The sequence below is a fragment of the Meleagris gallopavo genome, chromosome 1 (assembly GCF_905368555.1).
Source record: "Meleagris gallopavo chromosome 1, MGAL_WU_HG_1.1, whole genome shotgun sequence".
Lineage (NCBI taxonomy): Eukaryota > Metazoa > Chordata > Aves > Galliformes > Phasianidae > Meleagris > Meleagris gallopavo.
The window spans coordinates 61,077,445-61,095,921 of NC_139404.1; the positions used below are offsets into that span (position 1 = coordinate 61,077,445).

General features: G+C 45.9%; 1 protein-coding gene across 2 annotated transcripts in view; it reads left to right on the top strand.

Moving 5' to 3' along the window:
• CECR2 (CECR2 histone acetyl-lysine reader) overlaps positions 1-18,477 on the top strand; it is a 98,194-nt gene that overhangs the window by 65,768 nt on the left and 13,949 nt on the right. The window contains exons 3-13 of one of the 2 annotated variants that reach the window (XM_085230439.1): positions 1,681-1,864; positions 2,594-2,733; positions 3,223-3,327; positions 3,973-4,022; positions 6,408-6,577; positions 7,300-7,377; positions 12,133-12,289; positions 16,097-16,226; positions 16,505-16,542; positions 16,629-16,720; positions 16,972-17,098. In XM_085230439.1, coding sequence (XP_085086565.1) covers positions 1,681-1,864; positions 2,594-2,733; positions 3,223-3,327; positions 3,973-4,022; positions 6,408-6,577; positions 7,300-7,377; positions 12,133-12,289; positions 16,097-16,226; positions 16,505-16,542; positions 16,629-16,720; positions 16,972-17,098 — 1,271 coding nt within the window. The remainder of the gene's footprint in view (positions 1-1,680; positions 1,865-2,593; positions 2,734-3,222; positions 3,328-3,972; positions 4,023-6,407; positions 6,578-7,299; positions 7,378-12,132; positions 12,290-16,096; positions 16,227-16,504; positions 16,543-16,628; positions 16,721-16,971; positions 17,099-18,477) is intronic. The other variant, XM_085230444.1, reaches the window with a different exon arrangement.

Below are 18,477 nucleotides of genomic sequence, written 5' to 3' on the forward strand. Positions count from 1 at the left end.
TATCATGCTTGAGTATTTCAGAGAAAAAGCATACTTTCAGTATTTTGTATACTATAATTAGTACTCGAGACAGAAATCACTTCACAGAGCAGTTCTTCATTGTGTTAACTAAACGTACATGTAGGGAACTGTTTCAAGTTGCATATGTTTGACTGCTGATATTAGTGGGGCGAAACAATTACACTCAGATTGGAAAGACCAGTGATCTGCTTGTGTCATGCAGAGGAAACAACCTCTAGGCTGCAGAAGGCATTAGATCTGGGTATATTCAAGCATCTGTTGTTAAATACAACCAGGAGGCTGATAAAACTCATCCGGTGAAAGGAGTTGGCTCTGAGAGGTCAGCTAACATTTGACGTCAGAAAGAGGCAGGCTGGTGGGGAGCAATCTGCAGGGTGGTAACATCAACTTCTCTCCATCTGAGGAGGAAGGGAAACACTGCCAGGTGGAATCGTGTGGCATCTGTTTCCTTGTTCTTGCAGTCATTGTCCCGTCATGGTTGTTGTAAAGAAGTCCAGTCTTTACCAAGTGTGTTAAGTCGCCCTGTCTAATAGGTAACTTCTTATTGACTTCTAACTCTTTCACTTGGATCCTGCTCCTCTGTCTCGTTGCTTAAAAATAATAGCTTTTGTAGTAGTTAGAAATTTCTTGGGCAAATGCAATTCTGTAATGCTGGCACAGTTCCATTAATCATATAGAGTAATGAGTTTGTGCCAAAAACCTATCAAGTTGAGCTGCCTTTTTGAGAGCTGGTGGGAGTGTGTACCCAGTGGTGTTCTTGCTGGCATATGGACTTCCCGTGTGTGCAGGAATGGCCGGGGTATGGGAGGGGGAGATCCCTTTCTCTGTGCTCAGGGCGCAATGCTTGCAGACTAAGAAAAACTGGAAAGACTCGGGTGTCAAATTGGTATAGATAGATCTTGAGAAAATTTTATATGTAGGGGCACATGGCCTCACTAGCCATTTTTTTCATACCCTCCCCTTAAATTTTCAGCAGTCAGAATAAGCTCTCCTTAAAATATAGGCAGGAGCTCTTTTAGCTTTAAGTTCCACCAGCAGTCTGTGTCAGATAGGAACATTTATCCTCAACACCAGATAAGGGTAAGAAATGCGTTTCCTTGGACTATGTGGTGAGTTGCTGGCAAAGAAAGGGGGATTTAATGTAGTCCACCTAGCAAATGAGGAAGATCATTTTAGGGATGGTATTTAAGAAGAACTCAAATGTTTGATTTGATCATCTGGCAGACTAGGGAAGAGAATACAGTGGTCTGAACCCTCACTCAGAAAGCACGCTCTACCCCAAAGCGAGTATGCTTTGCTGCACAACAGGCCCTGTGTGTTGACTGGGCCCTGTGGGTGTACTCCAGAGCAACTGGAAGAGGGATGGGCAAGAAAAGGAGGCACCTTGGAGTCCAAGGGAGAAGAGGGGCCAAAACAGGAATATAGGAGGTGTACGGTGGTGAAGCTGAGAGGAAATGGTGGTGGTGGAGATGGTCAGCTACTAAAGTTTCAAGCCACTGAACCAATGCATAGAAAACTATTGAAGGGGCAGAGAGAGGAGCTTGGCTTAGCGATGGCAGATGTGACGAGCAAGTGGAAAGGTGAAGAGTTGTTTGATTGTTCCAGATGTTTCTGGCATGGCAAACTACATTATGTGTGGGTGTTTGTTTCCTTGGTTAGATCCCAGACATTTCACAGCTACCTGGAGGACATCATCAACTACCGCTGGGAGCTGGAGGAAGGGAAACCCAACCCTCTGCGAGAGTCCACCTTCCAGGAGCTACCGCTGCGCACCCGAGTCGAGATCCTGCACCGCCTCTGTGACTACCGGCTTGATGCAGATGATGTCTTCGACCTCCTCAAGGTACGCTGGGCAGTGGGAGTGTGGGGACAGAGGAAATGGCCTGGCTGTGGGCCAGATTAGGGAATCTTCTTGGGAAGGGTATTTTGAGGCCAGACTCTTGGTGGAAGTGCTATGGGTCAGCAGTTCCCCATCCTGTTCCCCAGCTCTCACCTTGCAGAGGATCCAAGTCAGTGTCATAGGACTACTCCTGAGGCTCTTGCTCTGTGGGGATGTGCTTGTAACATAAAAGTCACCAAGCAAGTTGGTTTCATTAGCTACTCTTTCTGAGATGACTGAATTTGGAGATGCTCCAACTGCAGTGGCGGGGCTGGGCAAGCTGGGGCTGTGTTGCTGAGGGATGGTGTGAGATGAAAGGATAGGACTGAAGTGCATTGGGGGATGGGGGAAGGGTGGTGAAGAGGGGGAGGGAGCTTCTCAAGGCTGTGCATGGCTGTCGCCAGCACTAATTAGACCTTCGCTGTCAGGAGCACCAGAGATGAAATGTTAAAACGAGAGAGGCCATTCAAATTAGAGATGCCAATCTCAATCCCTCCCTGGACGGAGAGCGAACGTCTCCTTCCCCCCTGGAGTAACATTTTCCCAGATCGACCCGGAGGAGCAGCTGTACTGCTGTTGTGGCATGGTGGGAGGGAGGGAGGTGTTTGCGGAGGGGTGTCATCATGTTTTGTGTGACAGTGTGGCTGCTTTTCAACTTGTCACCGTCTGGCGGGGGGCTCCCCGTGGGTGCAGGGCTTGGACGCTGACAGCCTCCGTGTGGAGCCGCTGGGTGAAGACAGCAGCGGGGCTCTGTACTGGTATTTCTATGGCACACGGATGTACAAGGAGGACCCAGTGCAGGCGAAAACCAACGGAGAGCTGGCTCCAGACAGGTAACGGACGTTCAAATGCCCCTATGCCCAGGGCATGGTGGGAGGGGAACAGCGCAGCCAGCCTGGCCGGAGGGGGATCCGCCTGACTGCTGTTGTCACGGGAGGGGGTGGCTGGGAATGCAGGGTTGCAGCAGCACGGGGCAAGCACAAAGTTGCCAAGCAGACTGCGAGCTGTCCCGCGTGGCACAATGTGCCGGAGCCAGCCTGCAGCCTTTGTGGCACCAGCAGAGCCTGCTGCTGAGCGATGCCGCCCGCCCCACCACATTCCTCTCTGGCTGCCCCGCACCGTGCCGGCGGCTCCCAGAGCAAGCTCTCAGCAAGGGGGAAACCCTCATCTTCTTTCCCTCTCCATCCTGTGGCTGCTCTGATTTAATCCCTCCTTTGCTTTGGTTCCTCACAGCTGTTCCAATATCCCTGCCTTTCTCTGTCCCCGCCAGCCACAGTTCCCGTGCTCAGCAGATATTTCATGGTGTTTTTGCCATTCTGCAGGGGATGTGGGGGACAGACAAATACCCCAAACGTTCCTGGGAAAACAGGCAAGAGACGAGGGCGACCCCCAAAGCGGAAAAAACTACTGGAGGAAAATTTGCTGAGGTATGGAAAGGTTCCTGCAATAGATGTGGGATGCATGTGTTCCCAGAGGAAAGTCTCTCTGATACTTCTTGCAATTAATAATATAATGTGCTTCTGGGGTTCCCCCGGTAAGTATGTATATGTCATGCAACCATAATTTCAGTGCATCTCTGAAGTGAAGCAAGCTCAGGCTTGGTGGATGCTTTGATCACTTTCCAAAGAAAATTCTGACTGAGCTGGAAGCCAAGCTTGGTAAAACACTGGGTATCACTCTTCCAGCTGCCTCACTTCTAATGCAGTTCTTCTGTGCAGTGTTAGGGGATATGCTCTTGATAAAGATTCACTCACTGCGCAGTGCTTGAAGCCAAAATCTTAGCCACTTGAGTCCGTACACATTTTGGGGTACTTCCCTTGAATATTGAAATACTGCCCTTGCCCTTCATCCCTCACTTCTTCAAATTTTTCAAAGCTATGATAAATGTATATATGTGTAGATATGTATGTGTGTGTCCATAAAAATATATATTTAGAGCAAGTAGGTTTTTTTCCATGGTTTTGCTCTCCGTTGAATCATTGCTGCAACCTCATTCTTCTCTTCAGAAATAGCGTTTCAGTGATGTGAAGTAATGCATTTATTGTATAACTCCTTCTCTTTCTTTTTGGTAGGGAGAAGGCAGAAGAAAACTTGCTAATCCGTGAGACTCAGATAAGAAATGGTAAAGAGATTTTTGTGGGGTCAGGGTTGATATGATCAGCTAACACAGCTTTTAAATTATCAAAGCCTGGGGAGATGCCTTTCTTGGGAAAGAGAAAGTCTGTCTGTCAGTGGTCTGACTAAGTCTGGAAGGAGGGTTAGCGTTACAGGCTGCCTTGCAGCTGGGAGCCTGGGCACCTGACTGCTTCCTATCTTATCGTAGATTAGTTTGGGATGAAGAGATGTAACTTGTTGGGTTACATGAGGCCTTAGGGGCCCACCTTCTCACTCAAGTTGATGGAAACAGGCTGTGAATGGCCCTTTGCCTCTCTGGGGGTAAGCTGAACACAAGCCCCTGTTTGTGGGAAGCACATTTTTTCTTTCATGCCACATGCATGGACTGGGAAGAGAGCGAGGTCAGTGATGCCAAGACAGGGGAGAACATCCCTGATTCTCCTCACTTCTTCCTCCTGTTGTCTGTTGGTGTCTGAGCTCAGTGCTCTTAAGAGCTGACGAGGAGATACCTACCTAAGGGTTAATGAGGCAAGCAGAAAAAGAGAGTTGGCAACATAATGTGCAACTGAGTCTGAGGGAGTCTGGGCTCATTTGTCATACATGAGAATCCCTAGGCTTCCACATAACTCACAGGCTCAGCCTGCCTATTCCACCACAATAAAAGGCAACTGTGGCATTGTCTTACTGTGCCTCATTCCCTTCTGCTTTTGTGCTCAGATTTCCTGGCTGCTGCTCTGGAGTTGAGAGGCAGAGCTGAAGCTACATGCATGAGACGCTGTGGGTTTATCAGATCATTGTTTTCTGGCAAATTCAGCCACTTTAGCTGTGGAATAATCTTCTAGTGGCACAAAGCAGTGCATTGGTACTGGCTGCTTTTGAAGCCAGTCAGCCACAGACAGCTGGCAAGGGAAGGGAAATAGAGGGGGCAGACTTGGGGGCACCACACAGGTAAGCCCCCAGTAGGACTGGCTGCAATAGCTTGAGGTATCACAGTCTTCGGTCCTCCTCTGTCTCCTTTGGCCCAAGGAAACAGCATCACAAAGCCAGGGTGACGGAAAGTAGTGTGAAGTTGCTGCTTTGCCATCCCAGTTACATGAACGTGAGCTGCAGCCGATGGCGAGTTCAGCTGTGTGCTGGCCTGTGACCTGGAGCTGCCATGGAGTTGAGGTGTGTGACCAAGGGCAGGGGATCAGGGAGAGGCTACAGCTCCCCAGCCTTCCTGGGGCAACCTGATTGATAGCTTGCATATGGGAGCTGCTGACAGTTCAAAACCACAAAGGGACCAAGGTCAGTTCAGAGAGAAAGAGGCTCTGGTTTTTGCATATTTTTATTTTTTCATTGTTGATCTGCTTGAAAATGCAGTGAGAAGCTGCATGACATCTTCTGGTGGGGCAGCAACTGTTGCTTTTTTTCGAGTAGCCAGTCATTAGCCTGGGTTTTCTTGAAAGCTCCTCAGCCCAAAAGGATTTGAGCCAGTGTCTTCCCCCCCCAAAAGCAGTCCACCAACTCTCTGCCTAGAGAGCGTCCTTGGGCAAAAACATGCAAGTTGCAACCCAGGAGGCTTCTCTGCTCTGAGTAAACATTTGTGCAGCAGGAAGCGCGTTGCCTCTTTCCAGGTGGGTGTTCCAACCACTGTGTGAGAGCCTTTCCTTCACCATTAATATTCAAATGTTTCACACAAAGCAGAACGGTCCCGAATGTCTTGGTAGTTGGGACATGCTTCAGAGCAGTGGGAGATCTGCTTCAGATCTGACTCTGGATCAAGCAGGGATGGGATGTGAACTTCTGCAACTTCCCCCTCATCTGGCAGCCCGATGAAGCCCGTCCTTCACTTCCTCTTCAGTTCTTTCAAGTGCCTGCAAACAAAATGTTTCATTTGGGTAGAACGGGAGGTTTCATTCACCGCAGCAAAGGTTTGCAGCACTAAAAAAAAAAAAAAAAAAGTTGGCTTATTTCAAATAACATTCATTTCCAGTGTTTTTATTCTGCTGCCAGACTAAATCAAGCATTTGCATTACTCTGTGTCCTGCTCTGGCTGACAGCCTCCGTTACCAGAAGCAAATTAAATCCTGTCCTCTGGTATGTCAGAACTGGAACTGAAGGGTGCCACGCTACCAGTACTTCTTCACCTATGTCATTCCCCTGTCTTGGCATCACTTGCAGTGTCACTAGGGGAGGCAACAGTATTTCCAGTGTGTCAAGAGTTTTGGGTCTACAGCAATGATATTTTGTGCTCACTGATGGTGCATACCCTGCTAGAGCATGTTTCCCATAGCAGTGACCCTGAACAGTGTCTTTTGCTCTTCCCAAGCCCTGAGGGCAGGAGAAGAGAAGGAATAAAAGTTCTTAGTCATAACTGCTGTGGAGATAACATTCTTGCATGTTGTTGAAGGGTCCCAAGGGCCAGGCCGTGGGACATGGTGGCTGCTGTGCCAGACGGAAGAGGAATGGAGGCAGGTCACTGAGAGCTTCAGAGAGAGGACTTCCCTTAGAGAGCGGCAGCTCTACAAACTCTTGAGTGAAGACTTCCTGCCAGAGATCTGCAACATGATTGCACAGAAGGTGAGGAGGCATAACATCCTGTTTACCTCTGTCTGACCACTTCCAAGAGCACGGACATTTGCTGACAGAAGGAGAGCTGACTGTGCAGACATCACCCCATCCTGCTCCCACCTCCAGCCTGCAAACGCTCCGGATATAGGGGCTGTCTAGCTTACTTACAGGGAGAAAGACTCTCCCTGATGAAGTGGTAGGGCTAGAGATCCGATTCATGATTGCACATCAGCATTGGTAGGATGGCTGAAGGGGTTACTGTCTTCAGCTGTGTTCTGTGTCCCTTTCTTGCTAGCAGGGAATCTGTCTGCTTTGAACTGCTGCGATTTACTGCCTGGCTTTTCTATGCAAACTGCCTCTGATTTCACTTTTACTGCAGTTTCTCTGCTGGCTCTGCTGCAGGGGCAGTTGCTGCTTTGGCTGTCCTCTTTAAGTCTGCTTGAGATAGTATGTCAGAGCCTTCAGACTCTGATGGGTACTGTCCGTTAAAGGAATGTTTTCAGATGGGTTAGGAGAGAAGTGGGATCCTTCAACTGGAAGGCTTTGTAAAACGGGCTCTGCAGTCAGCATGGTACTCTTGGACTGAGTTCAGTGTGTTTGCTACCTTTGTAAAGCTAACAGGGATTTCATGGTCACTTCTCATCCCCAGAGTTTCTCCTGCCACTGTCACTGATGTGCCCTAATTTCCTCCACTCTCTTTTTCTTTCCCTCAATTCTCAACCCTGTTTCAGGAGAAGCGTCTACAGCGGACAGAGTTTTCTCCCAGGTGGATGTCTGACCATCAGCCCATCAAACCAATCAAGCAGGAGGTGAGGGGGGGTGCGAGGGGGAGGACAACGGAGGGAGGCGAGAGCAGATGCCTCCTGGGGGAAAAAATAAACCACAGCATCGCTATTCAGTGGGAAGGAGCCGTTTGAAAAGTGCTCGTGCTGAAAGAAAGATGGGTGGTAATGCCGGTCAAACGCAGGCTGACACTCGGGGTTTCTATGGCGAGCAGGGAGGTGCTGCCCTCTGGATCGCAGAGGTAACCGGCCTTGCTGCAGACGCTGGTGCAGCTGCGTATGGAAATCTGCGCTCAGCCTGGGGAATTCCACTTCAATGAAAGTGCTGGCACATTCGAGGCAGTTCAAAGAAAAGTTGAAGAAGGATGAGAGGGCTGGAAGAACTGGCTTACAAAGGGAAATGACAGAAATTCAGCCAAGGGAAAAACGTGAGGCTGCAAACACATGAGGGTGTAGATAGTGCGGAGAGAGAGAAGGACTCGATGCAGCACAGAGCTGAACTAGAGGGAATCAGATGGAAACAAAAATCACAATTTAGGCTGCTTAAAGAAACGCTTGTCAGACCAGCTCAAGCAGCTCTTTCCGTGCCTCCTCACCCTCATCTCCTCCACCCCATTGATGGCACAGCACTGCTGCTTGTGTGTCTGTGCAGTGAACCAGACCCAGGAAAACGACTGGAGTTAAATATAACCTTTTTCTTTGGTTGGGGTTATTTTTAACGTAGATCAGTTTTCCAATTCAGTTCACCATGCAGCCCCCAACAGTCACGTTGGCACAGCCAGGGGCACGGTACGGCAGAGATGGGGGGGTCTTTGAACTGGCAACTGCTGCCCAGAGAAATCGGTCAAGCAACACAGGATTAGCTTCGGAGGAAAAAAGTGGCTTGGTTCTATCAGGCTGTGGCATAATCCCTCACTGCAGATGTAATGAAAGCACAGTTATCTGGTGTTTTGTCCCAGAATGCTATCAAATGCTGGGAAATTGAATGGCAGGGAATATTCCACGTGTGTCAGTGTTTCCTGCAAAACAAAGGAGAAAGTACAGCTCCCCACAATAAATATGATTACTTAGAATACATAAAGGAAGGAAGAGCCTCTCATCGTGCTGCAGATGAAAGCCTGCAGAGGGGAAAATAAGACCCTGGTGATGGTCAGTTTGGGGCCAGCATTGCTCTCTGCAAAGCCCCCCATCCAGGAAACGCAGGGCCACGTGTTTGTTCACAGGCAGCAGAAATCCCAGTGGAGAAGGGGAGTGGGAAACACATGGAGCCTGAATGATGCTAATCAGTACCGCAGGTGCTCCAGGTCTGCGGCTGCAGAGGGTTGTTAATTGCCGCCTGTGGGCCAGTGAAACGTTTTCCAGTGGGGGGGGGGGGGCCTCCCAGCTCCTGCCGTGCTGGGGAGCAGGGAGCCAGGCAGCACCAGGGTGGGGAATCTCCAGACGGTGAGGGATGTGGCAGTTGTGTGTGCTGCAGGGAGTGAGAGAAGGTGCCAGCATGTCTGATGGCTTGCTGGCTGAGCAAGGGGTGGGCAGCAGGCAAACTTTGAGGAGAAAAACCCGGGTCCCTTGTGGGGGTAACCCCCTCCTCCCAGCTCCACGAGGTGGATGCCACGTTTGTCCAAGATACAACTGCTCCTAATCCTGCGGGGGTTTCTCAACAGGTGGTTCAGATTAGCTCCTCATTAAAGAGCTGCCTGAGCAGCACCCTCATTAGGGCAGTGCTGCAGAAATTGGAGCAGAGAGGGTTTGAAGGGCAAGGGGCTGGGGGCATCTGTGCCTCTTGTTCCTCCTGAAGTCTGATATCTGCTGTCTGAAAGCAAAGGAAAAGATAGAAAACTTGCCCTTTTGGGGTCTGGGGGAGGCAGCAATGATGTGTCCTGGAGTGCTCTCTGGTGGAGGGAAGGAGGTGGTGATGCCATGGCCACAGATGTGTGGCTTGTTTTCACATGAGCATGAAGCCAGAGAAATGCTCTTTTCCACCTTTTCTTTCAAGAAGAAAGTTTAACTTGTGTTAGTTTTTGTGATTGTCTTGCCAGTAGGTCTATCACATCTAGTATGAGTTTGGGACCTCCTGTCTAATTTTTTTTTTTTTTTTTTTTAAACTCTGAGATATGAACTCTTTCAGCTCCAGTGGGTGTAAGTGGGGCAGCAGGCAGTAGGTCCCTCTGGAAATCAAGCTATTTCTGCATCTACAGTGTCTCAAAGAGCCCATCCCAACATTGCCACTTCTGCCCTACTATTGCAAGATCTACAGGGGAGCACATGCTGTGACTGTGGGCATCTGCTGCAGCCTTAGATGCCTTCTAGACTGAGTTTGTCATTCCTGCTTTTCCCTTCTCTTATGAGATCTGTTAGGATGGCACTATCTACTTTGCCTGAAATTGTCCCCCTGCTGTGTGAATGCCACATTTGTGGTGGGTTGATCTGGAATGTGGTGTGGATTCTGTATTGCGCCATTACAGCTCAGAGTGCTCAGTGCACCCAGCAGGCTTTAGAGGGGTCCTGGTTTCACCACTGCTACTTGGATGTTGTGTTCATGTTTCTGTAGGTATTGAATGATGGATGCTGTATGAATCTAAGAGGAGGTCACTCAAATCAGTGTGGCATGCCAGGCTGGCTTAGGTCTACTGGCTAGAGAACCTAAAGGCTGATGGTCACATCCTCAATTAAATCCTTACTGTGCTGACTTCTGGTGGCTGGTTTCTGCTCTCCTCTTTCTCTTCCTAATGGCTGCAGAACACAAAGGGGTTTTTTGTTGTTGTTGTTTTTGGGTGGTTTTTTTTTGTTTGTTTGTTTGTTTTGTTTTTGTTTCTGTTATAATTTAAGGATTGGACAAGAAATTTAGAAGAAAACTGTTTCAAGACCATCAAGATCAGCCAAAAAAATATGTGCAGTGTATGAGTAGAGAGTAGGATAGTGGAATGGTTGAGAAAGAGGTGAAAATAACAGAAAGTGAAAATGTAGAACCTAATTCTGTAACTTCTTAATCTCTTGTAGTTGATGTACCAGTGTCAGTACTGGGCATCCTGGTGTTCACGTATTGATCGGTAGGTGAAAGCATCTGAGAAATACAACAGGAATGATCAGGGAGCTGGAAGGATTGCTTTATACAGAAACATTTAACCTAGGTACAGAAACACAGAGGTTTTGTGCATGTGCTTGAGGAAGCCCATAAACACTGGAATGTGGCTGAAGAAGAGGAACGTTTATGCCAACACTGAGGAGCGTAATTAGGCATAATTGGATGGAATGAGAGTATGAAAAAATAACTTTGGACTGAAAGTGAGGAGAACATGGCTAACCTAAACAAGCATGGGTTCACAGAACAGTTTCCCTAGGAAATTAGTGCAAGCGTTAATTGCTAATAGCTGGCAAAATCTAAAAAGGAGAAGAACCTAGGCTGAGTTCCCTGGTGGTGAGATCCTGCTGTGAGTTTTGCCTAAAAAGATCAGCACAGACCAGGTGTTTGTGCTGTCCAGTCTGCCCCTAAATGCAGGCTAAGGTCCTGATATTGTGAAGAATTCATACTGGATGCTTCTTTTTGTAGCTGCTGGTGGTAGAAGCATAATTCTCTTGATGTATTTCTACTGGAGACATGGAGATAACATGTGATGCTCATTGTGGAGATCTACAGGGGGACACTGTAGGGTAGCAGTCTGTAGGAGAAGAAGAGGTAGAAAGGGAATGAATGTATGGTAAAACCAGACTAGGCATTTACCAAGACACATTGAGGTTTCCCTTCTAGATAATGAAACAAGTACAAAATAGTAACCATGGTGCCAGGTTTTTTTTCTGGGGATTATAATAGGCCTAGGGAGGTTGATGTCTGAGCACCAGCCAGGGAACTCCAGCTGATTGCTAATCCTCAGGAAATGCCTTCTGCTTAAGTGATAGTTGCTGGTTAGTCACTGAAAATGAAGGTGAACAAAACTGTATGCATGTTGTTCTTTTCTAGTTGACATTCCATGCTGATCAGGCACATGTACCTTGATCTTGCATAAGTCAAAGAGTGGTTGACTGATTCATTTGTCATTTAATTAAATTAAACCAATAAAGGTTATTCCACACTGTGGCATACGTACTTCACACTTTATTGGAGAAATAGGAGCAGGCAATTCCTGGTCTGGGAAGTGTGCAGTCTTAAGTGGGATCAAACACAGCCTTACAGCCTGCTGGGCATGAGGAGGTAAGGAAGTAGGGCAATAAAGAACCAGGCATACTAGAATGAGAATGCTGGCCAGGGGACTCAATAGAAAAAAAAAAACTGCCCAAATAAATGAGCAAGAGCTAGTTTAGGGGGGATTAGCATACAGCAATACAGTTTGAAACACAAAGAATAACTTGATGTAAGGCCAAACTGGTCTCTTTTTCTGCCCCAAATACTGTGTATTTTATGATAGAGCCAGGTTCAGCAGAGTAGTTTTTTCTGCTCGTTCTTGCAGCTCAAGACTCAGTTAATGGAAAGAGTAGGTGTTCCATAGAGATATCAACAGCCAGGATCCTTTGCCCAGAAGCGAAATCCGAATGATACATCTCTGATGCAGCAGCAGTTTGTCTAACCAATTACTTCTCCTTCCTTTCTCCTTGGGTCAGTAGGGTTTCATTGCTTGACAAGTAACTTTCCTTTACATGTTGCTTTTTGTCTGAAATATATACAGACCTTTTTGTTGTTGTTGTTCCAGCTGTTCATTGTGCCTAGTACTTGCTCAAAGTAAACCTGCCTCTGCTCAGACTTGAATAAGCCAATGCATTACATTTTTGTTGTGCACTGTTCTGTGACAGGTAAACCCAAATGTGCTCAATTCAGTGGAGAAGCAGAGGCGCAGAGAGGAAGAAGAGGAGCGCCAAATCCTTATAGCAGTGCAGAAAAGGGAGCAGGAGCAGCTGCTAAAGGAGGAGAGAAAGAGAGAGATGGAGGAGAAGGTCAAAGCAGTGGAAGGTAAGTGCAATCAGTGTGAAGCAGAGCTGAGACCAAGCCTTGAATTAAGTTCTACCATTTGCATTCATCCCCTGCCAGGCATGCTAATAGGGATGTCTTTTCTTGGACTTGGCTCAGATAAATTGGTCTGACAGTAGTTTCTTTTTGCTTTGTCCTCCATCTCTGTGTTGATGACTGTTATCTTATGTGCCCTTCAGTTTTGTCTTCTACCTTTGAGTTATACTCATTTTCTCCCACCATTCATATTATTGTTCCTCTGCTTCCTTCCTCCTTCCATCTTCCTGCTGTGGTCCTCATGTATTTCTCTGTGTGCTGGATTAGCTGACTTTACTCTTGCTGAACAGCTGCTTGTCCTTTTGGTCTGCTGCATGATGAAAGGACTCCTTTCAGGGGGAAAGGGAAGGGGATGACATGGGAGTAGCAAGAATAGTAGTTTCATATTGCTGCTGACCTCATCAGCTAGAGAACTTAAGGTGAGAGGACCAGGCTAAACCGAGCACTGGCAAGTGACAACTTCAGTTTTTTCCTGCTCTGCCACAGTGACTGGCTGGGCTGTTGAAGCTCTAGGGAAACACAACATCTTCATAAAACTGTTCTCACGCTGCATGACAGTATCAGTATTGTGAATCTTTAAGTTGATAAAGAATCAGAAGAGGAGGAGAAAAAAAAGTTCATGCAAACCCCATAAACTTTCCAAGATGAAACAGTTTGCTACCAGATGTTTGGTAGCAGACCAGATGTTATCTAAGAATAGCTTCTTTTACCTGCTTACTTTCTAACCCTTTGAGAATCCAATTACTTACTTGGCCTTCGTATATTTCTGGTTGCCAGTCCTGACTAATCTGGTGCTTTAAATTCAGAGTCATCCAGCTTCCAGATCTGCCACAAACATCTGTTTCACCTTGGCATATTGCATATTCTTTGTGCTTTAATTCTTTACCTGTATAGACAAAATTAATCTTGAAGAGCCTGAAGACCTGCAAAGACAAATGTAATATTCAGAGTTGGGCTTGTTTTCTTATAAGCTGTGTCAGTTTTTGGGTAAACGCAACCACTATGTCATCTGATGTGAATGTACCAGAGCCAGTCAAAAAACTGGCGTGGGGGTGGTCAGTAAATTGTTTTAAGCCATTTTGTATGCATTAGTGCTTTCCTTGACTGGCATGCTTTTATTTTGGTTTGAGCAGTTTCTTTCAGTTTAGTTCAAACTTATTCCCCAGTCAGTTTAGGCTAAGTCAAGAGAAGTCCACTTTTAAAGTGATGCAAAAGTTGTTTGGAAAGATTATTTAAATCATTTGTTCACTTAAATCACTTTAGTATTTTTCATCCCTAGAAACGGCAGCTTTCCAGGAAAAACTTTGGCTTCTTAACCGTCTTTCCTTGTTGTCGAGCACACCCTCCATTAGCATAGCACTGTGGTAGTTCTTATGATGAACAGAAAGTCATTTGAAAATGAAGTCATTTGTTTCGCTTGGCTCAGACTTTTTAAAACTGGACATCCCCTGACTGAGAGTAACAAAGATTTTATTGTGTTTTGCCTTCTTTTGTTAAATCCCAAGCGATTTTGCAAGATCTTCTGTAGAGGGGTGATATGAAACAGAGAATGGAATGTCTGTGCTCTTTGAGACTTCATCAGCACTTCACCTGGCTCTTGTTTTTGGACTCTGTGCCTGTTTTCAGATGACTTTCCTCTTTTTTGTATGGGATTTCATTTCCCTTTACTCCAACGCACACCCCATTTAGTGACCCTCCTGCTGGGCCCATCTGGACTTTCCTGACTTTGAGTTAAAGCAGTTTTCTAGATTTCTACCAGAACAGAATGTTAGAGTTTTCCAGTTCTCTTCCTAGATGCTGCTCAAACATTACCTCTCACATACATGACTTCCTAGCTGTCTGAGGTGCTTTTTAGGGCATTATTTAGCTTTTGATACTTGATGAGTAGATATCAACCCATTACAACAGCATGACGGTGAGCTGTACCTTTAACATGCTGTGTAATCTTCCTGTGGTACAGGAGCCTGAGCTGTAGTAGAACAGCACATACCAATTCCTGTCAAGTTTATTGTATTGGGGCACTGATGGATTTCTAAAATCTATGTGACCTTACCTCTTGGCTGCTGTTGCCATTAAATTCTCCTTTTACTACCCAGGTCATTGCCATACATATTTCTCAGCTTGTTCACTTTGGCATCCATAGTAATGTCATCTAAGTGATATTAGTTTTACCAAAGAAGCATGCAGTACTGAACTGTGCTTGACTGTGCTAATCTCTGCTAACTGTAGTTTGATGTTGGATTTCTTCTCATTACTTAGTATAAAATATGCTGATAGATTCTGTAGGACATCTTAGATGCAAGTCCTGTCCTTTCATCTTCAGAGCAACCCACAGTCTGGTTATGGCAAATGTGGACTTTTTTTTTTTAACCAGTCTTTGATATATCTGGTTGTGGATTTCTCTGTAAGTATCTCCCTTGTAGCTATTTCTGAACAACTGTTATCTTGTCAGAATATGCATTAAGATGAGGGACTTGTTCCTCAAGTGAAGCTATGACTTGCAGTGATGCTAATGGTGGTCATGTCAGTGTGTTACTGTGACATCTCTGGTTTCTTCCCAATAGAGGAATCCATTGCTTTTTTTTTTTTTTTTGATGGAGCACAAGCTGTGACTGTCAACTTCTTTTCAGGGAAAAGGACGTATTCCTCAGTATCTACAGGAAAAACACGTAAACCTTTATTTAGCAACAGAATGCCTATGGAAGTGGTGATTCTAATGTCAGAGTAAAGACTTTAAGGGCATACAGATAGAGCTATTCTGGAGATGCCCACTTCTAGTTTGCTTGTCTGCCTGCTCTCCATCTCAAGCTTTCTTTTGGCAGAGTAAGAGAGAATATTTATACCCTTCCACCAGACCAGGTACCCCAGCTGTGGCCTGTTTTCCGGAGTGTTTTTTTCTTTATCATCTCTCCTTGAATATTTTTGCAGAAAGTTCTGCTTAAGCAGAAGGTTGATACAATTGCAGGTGTTTAGCAAGTCAAATGAATTCAGATTTGCTTTAACAAAAAGGAAATGAGGCTCATAAGAGTCCATAAACTATATATTATGAAACAGTCTGTTAGCCAGCTGTCTGGTTGCAAACCACAGGTTATATTACTAGGATTGCTTCTTCCTGTCTTTCACCTCTTAAACCACCATGCTGGAAGGCCACTGAGATAGGTTTGGTTTACTTGCCCAGGCTGTGAAGGCCCTCCTGAACAATCTTCCCAAAGCTATCTCTGGTGATGGAAAATATTATTGACGCCCGCTACTCACTGCTACCCAGATGGGAGAACTTCATTCATCCTTCAGCACTGCTCTTCATCAACCTCAGTGCAAAACCAGCTGCCTTGAGTTCATGTGGCTGAGGAATAATTGCTCCTTCTTGACTGCATGGGAGTAGCAGTGAACAGCTGTAGGATGGTAGCTTAACAAGCCAACTCTTTCCATTGAACTGATCTGTGCCTCAGTCTGTGCTTTGAACTTCTCTCTTTGTAGCACGCTGTCTTCAGGAACTTTTCTGGAGGTTGGCTAGGAGAGTATCTGCATCACATATCATGCCAAAATTTTTGATGGTATAGTCAACAAAAACTGAAGAGATGTGTTTGTGGTGCATGGTATTCTATCAGTTCCTCGGCTTCTTTGCTGTTTTTACTGAAAAACATTTCAGTGGAGCTCTTGAAAGTCACAGGAGCTGCCTGAGTTTTCCCTGCAAAACTCTGTTGGCAAGTAGTGCTGAATGGCTTCTTTGCTTATCTTCCCTTCTTGCTGCAGAACGAGCCAGGAGGAGGAAGCTTCGTGAAGAGCGGGCCTGGCTACTGGCACAGGGAAAGGAGCTCCCACCTGAGCTTTCCCACTTGGATCCCAGTTCCCCTACCAGAGAAGAGCGAAGGGCCAAGGATCTGTGAGTATGCAGCTGTGCATGTAGTACACCTGTGCAGTGGGTCATTTGTGGGGAGGGGAGGAGTGTGATCATTCACAGCAATGAGGAGGGAGAAATGAGGTTGGAGAGTGGCAAGGAATAAGCTGAGAAACATCTGGATTTGTTGCATGCTAGAGGAGCGTTTGTGATGAGGCCTGTTAACATCATGGCACTGCGTGTGGTGTGGAAGGGAAGATGAAGTAAAAGGAAATGCCTTGTGTGTCCTAAGTCTGTATTCACTGTTGTTTTTTCAATTACAGCTTTGAACTGGATGATGAGTTCACTGCCATGTATAAAGGTTAGTCATCCTGTCCCACTTTTCTTCTTTGAATGACTCCCCTGGGCATGTGTGTCTAATAATTGCCTCTCTTTTGTGACTAACAGTTCTAGATGTGGTAAAGGCTCACAAGGATTCTTGGCCTTTCTTGGAACCTGTCGATGAGTCATATGCTCCCAACTACTACCAGATCATTAAGGTAGGGAAGACAATCCAGCTTGCCTGGCTGATGCTCTTTGTTGACTGAAGCGCAATTATTTATTTGTGCTTTGAAGTTCTGTGGGCTGTGTTATCCTCAAAGTCAAATTGCAGGGGCTCCTTTGGGTCTAGGAAATGCATGATGAGAGTCTCTGCTCTGCATGCTTTTCTCTGAAAAAGCTTGTAATTTATGTAACGCTGCAAGTCCCACTGCACTCACTGTAACTCAAGGGAAGCTTTGTTGCATTTCAGGCCCCCATGGACATCTCTAGCATGGAGAAGAAGTTGAATGGAGGTCAGTACTGCACCAAGGAAGAATTTGTGGGCGATATGAAGACCATGTTCAGGAACTGTCTTAAGTACAATGGTGAAGGCAGTGGTAAGAGCAGTAAGATGCTAAGTTCATCTCTTTGCAGTGCTGAGTCAAAACAAGTACTGATCTGTCCCTACTCACCAGAACTGGATTTATGTCTATTTTCTTCCAGGGTATTTTTGAGAGTCTGGAGAAAAGAGTAGGAGCTCCTGAGTAATAAAGCCTGGGGATTAGACAGGTTTTTAGCACAGTTGTCATGCTAATTTGTGGGCTGGCACAATGGGACTCATATGTTGGTAGATAATGAAGACGGAACGTACAAAATCTGTTTTATTTATTTATTTATTTATTTATTTTGCAAGGTTGTTCCTTTGTGTGCCTGCATATGTTTCTGTGCTTCTTTGTCTCTTGCTATCTAATGTGCACTTTGAAGAGCAGAGGAGTCTAGTCAGTTCTCGATGTTTGCAGAGTAATGCAGAAATCTGAGAAATGAGCCTTTGGGATGGAAAATGTATCTTTTTGTTTAGCTTCCTTGGCTACTGAATGAATAACATGAGTTTACAAATGGGAAACCCTGGGTTTAATTGCCATGCCAATTAAAATTCTGCACGTTGCTTAGGTAAGAAATCAGTTCCCATATGGTGGGTCATCACTGCAGACTGTCTTCAAAGTGGAACTAGTTCGAGCTCTTTAGCTTGTCACTGTGGGCCCTGAGTAAAAGCATTCCTGTACTGTTACTGGGAGAGCTCTGTTTCCCAAGGAACTTCTGAGCTACTTCAAAGGAAACAACTGGAAAGTTATTTGCTTCAAGCCCTTGTCATTGACACCTCTCACATGTCTTTTTTTATTCTTATCCATTCCAATGAAACGTAGATGCCCCCCTGAGCAGAACTGTACCATGGAAATGACACAATTATGACGCTGATATTTGTATTAGCTTTTTTGTCGTGGTCAGCAAATGCTTTAAAAGCTGAACGTGGGTAAAGTGTCTTTGCTGATTTTTCTCTGTCTTGTAGCATACAGCAGAGATTTGAACTAGTCCAAGAAAAGCCATTAAAGATAATCAGATAGCTTTGGAAGTCAACATTTCTTCTCTCAGCACTGCTGGCTAACTGTGCAGGTCACACATCTCTGCAAGCAGAGGTGGTGTCCGTCATAATGTAATTCTTGGCACTATTCTGGGACATTAGGTTAATGCTGACTGTGCAAGCCGTGCCACTAGTGGTACTTTGTCATGCCTGTGTGCCTGTCCTCTGGTGGGGTTACTGAACAAATCTGATGCTGCACTGCTTATCAAGTTTAAGAACATAAACTAAAGTCAATTAGATAGAAACAGAAGTCTTTCTCCGAAAAACTTTGTGGAGGTAATTTGGCAGGGGAAGTAAGAGAAGTCCGACATTGCTTAACAGTTCTTCTCTATAAGTCTCTGTCCCTGACATGGCTGG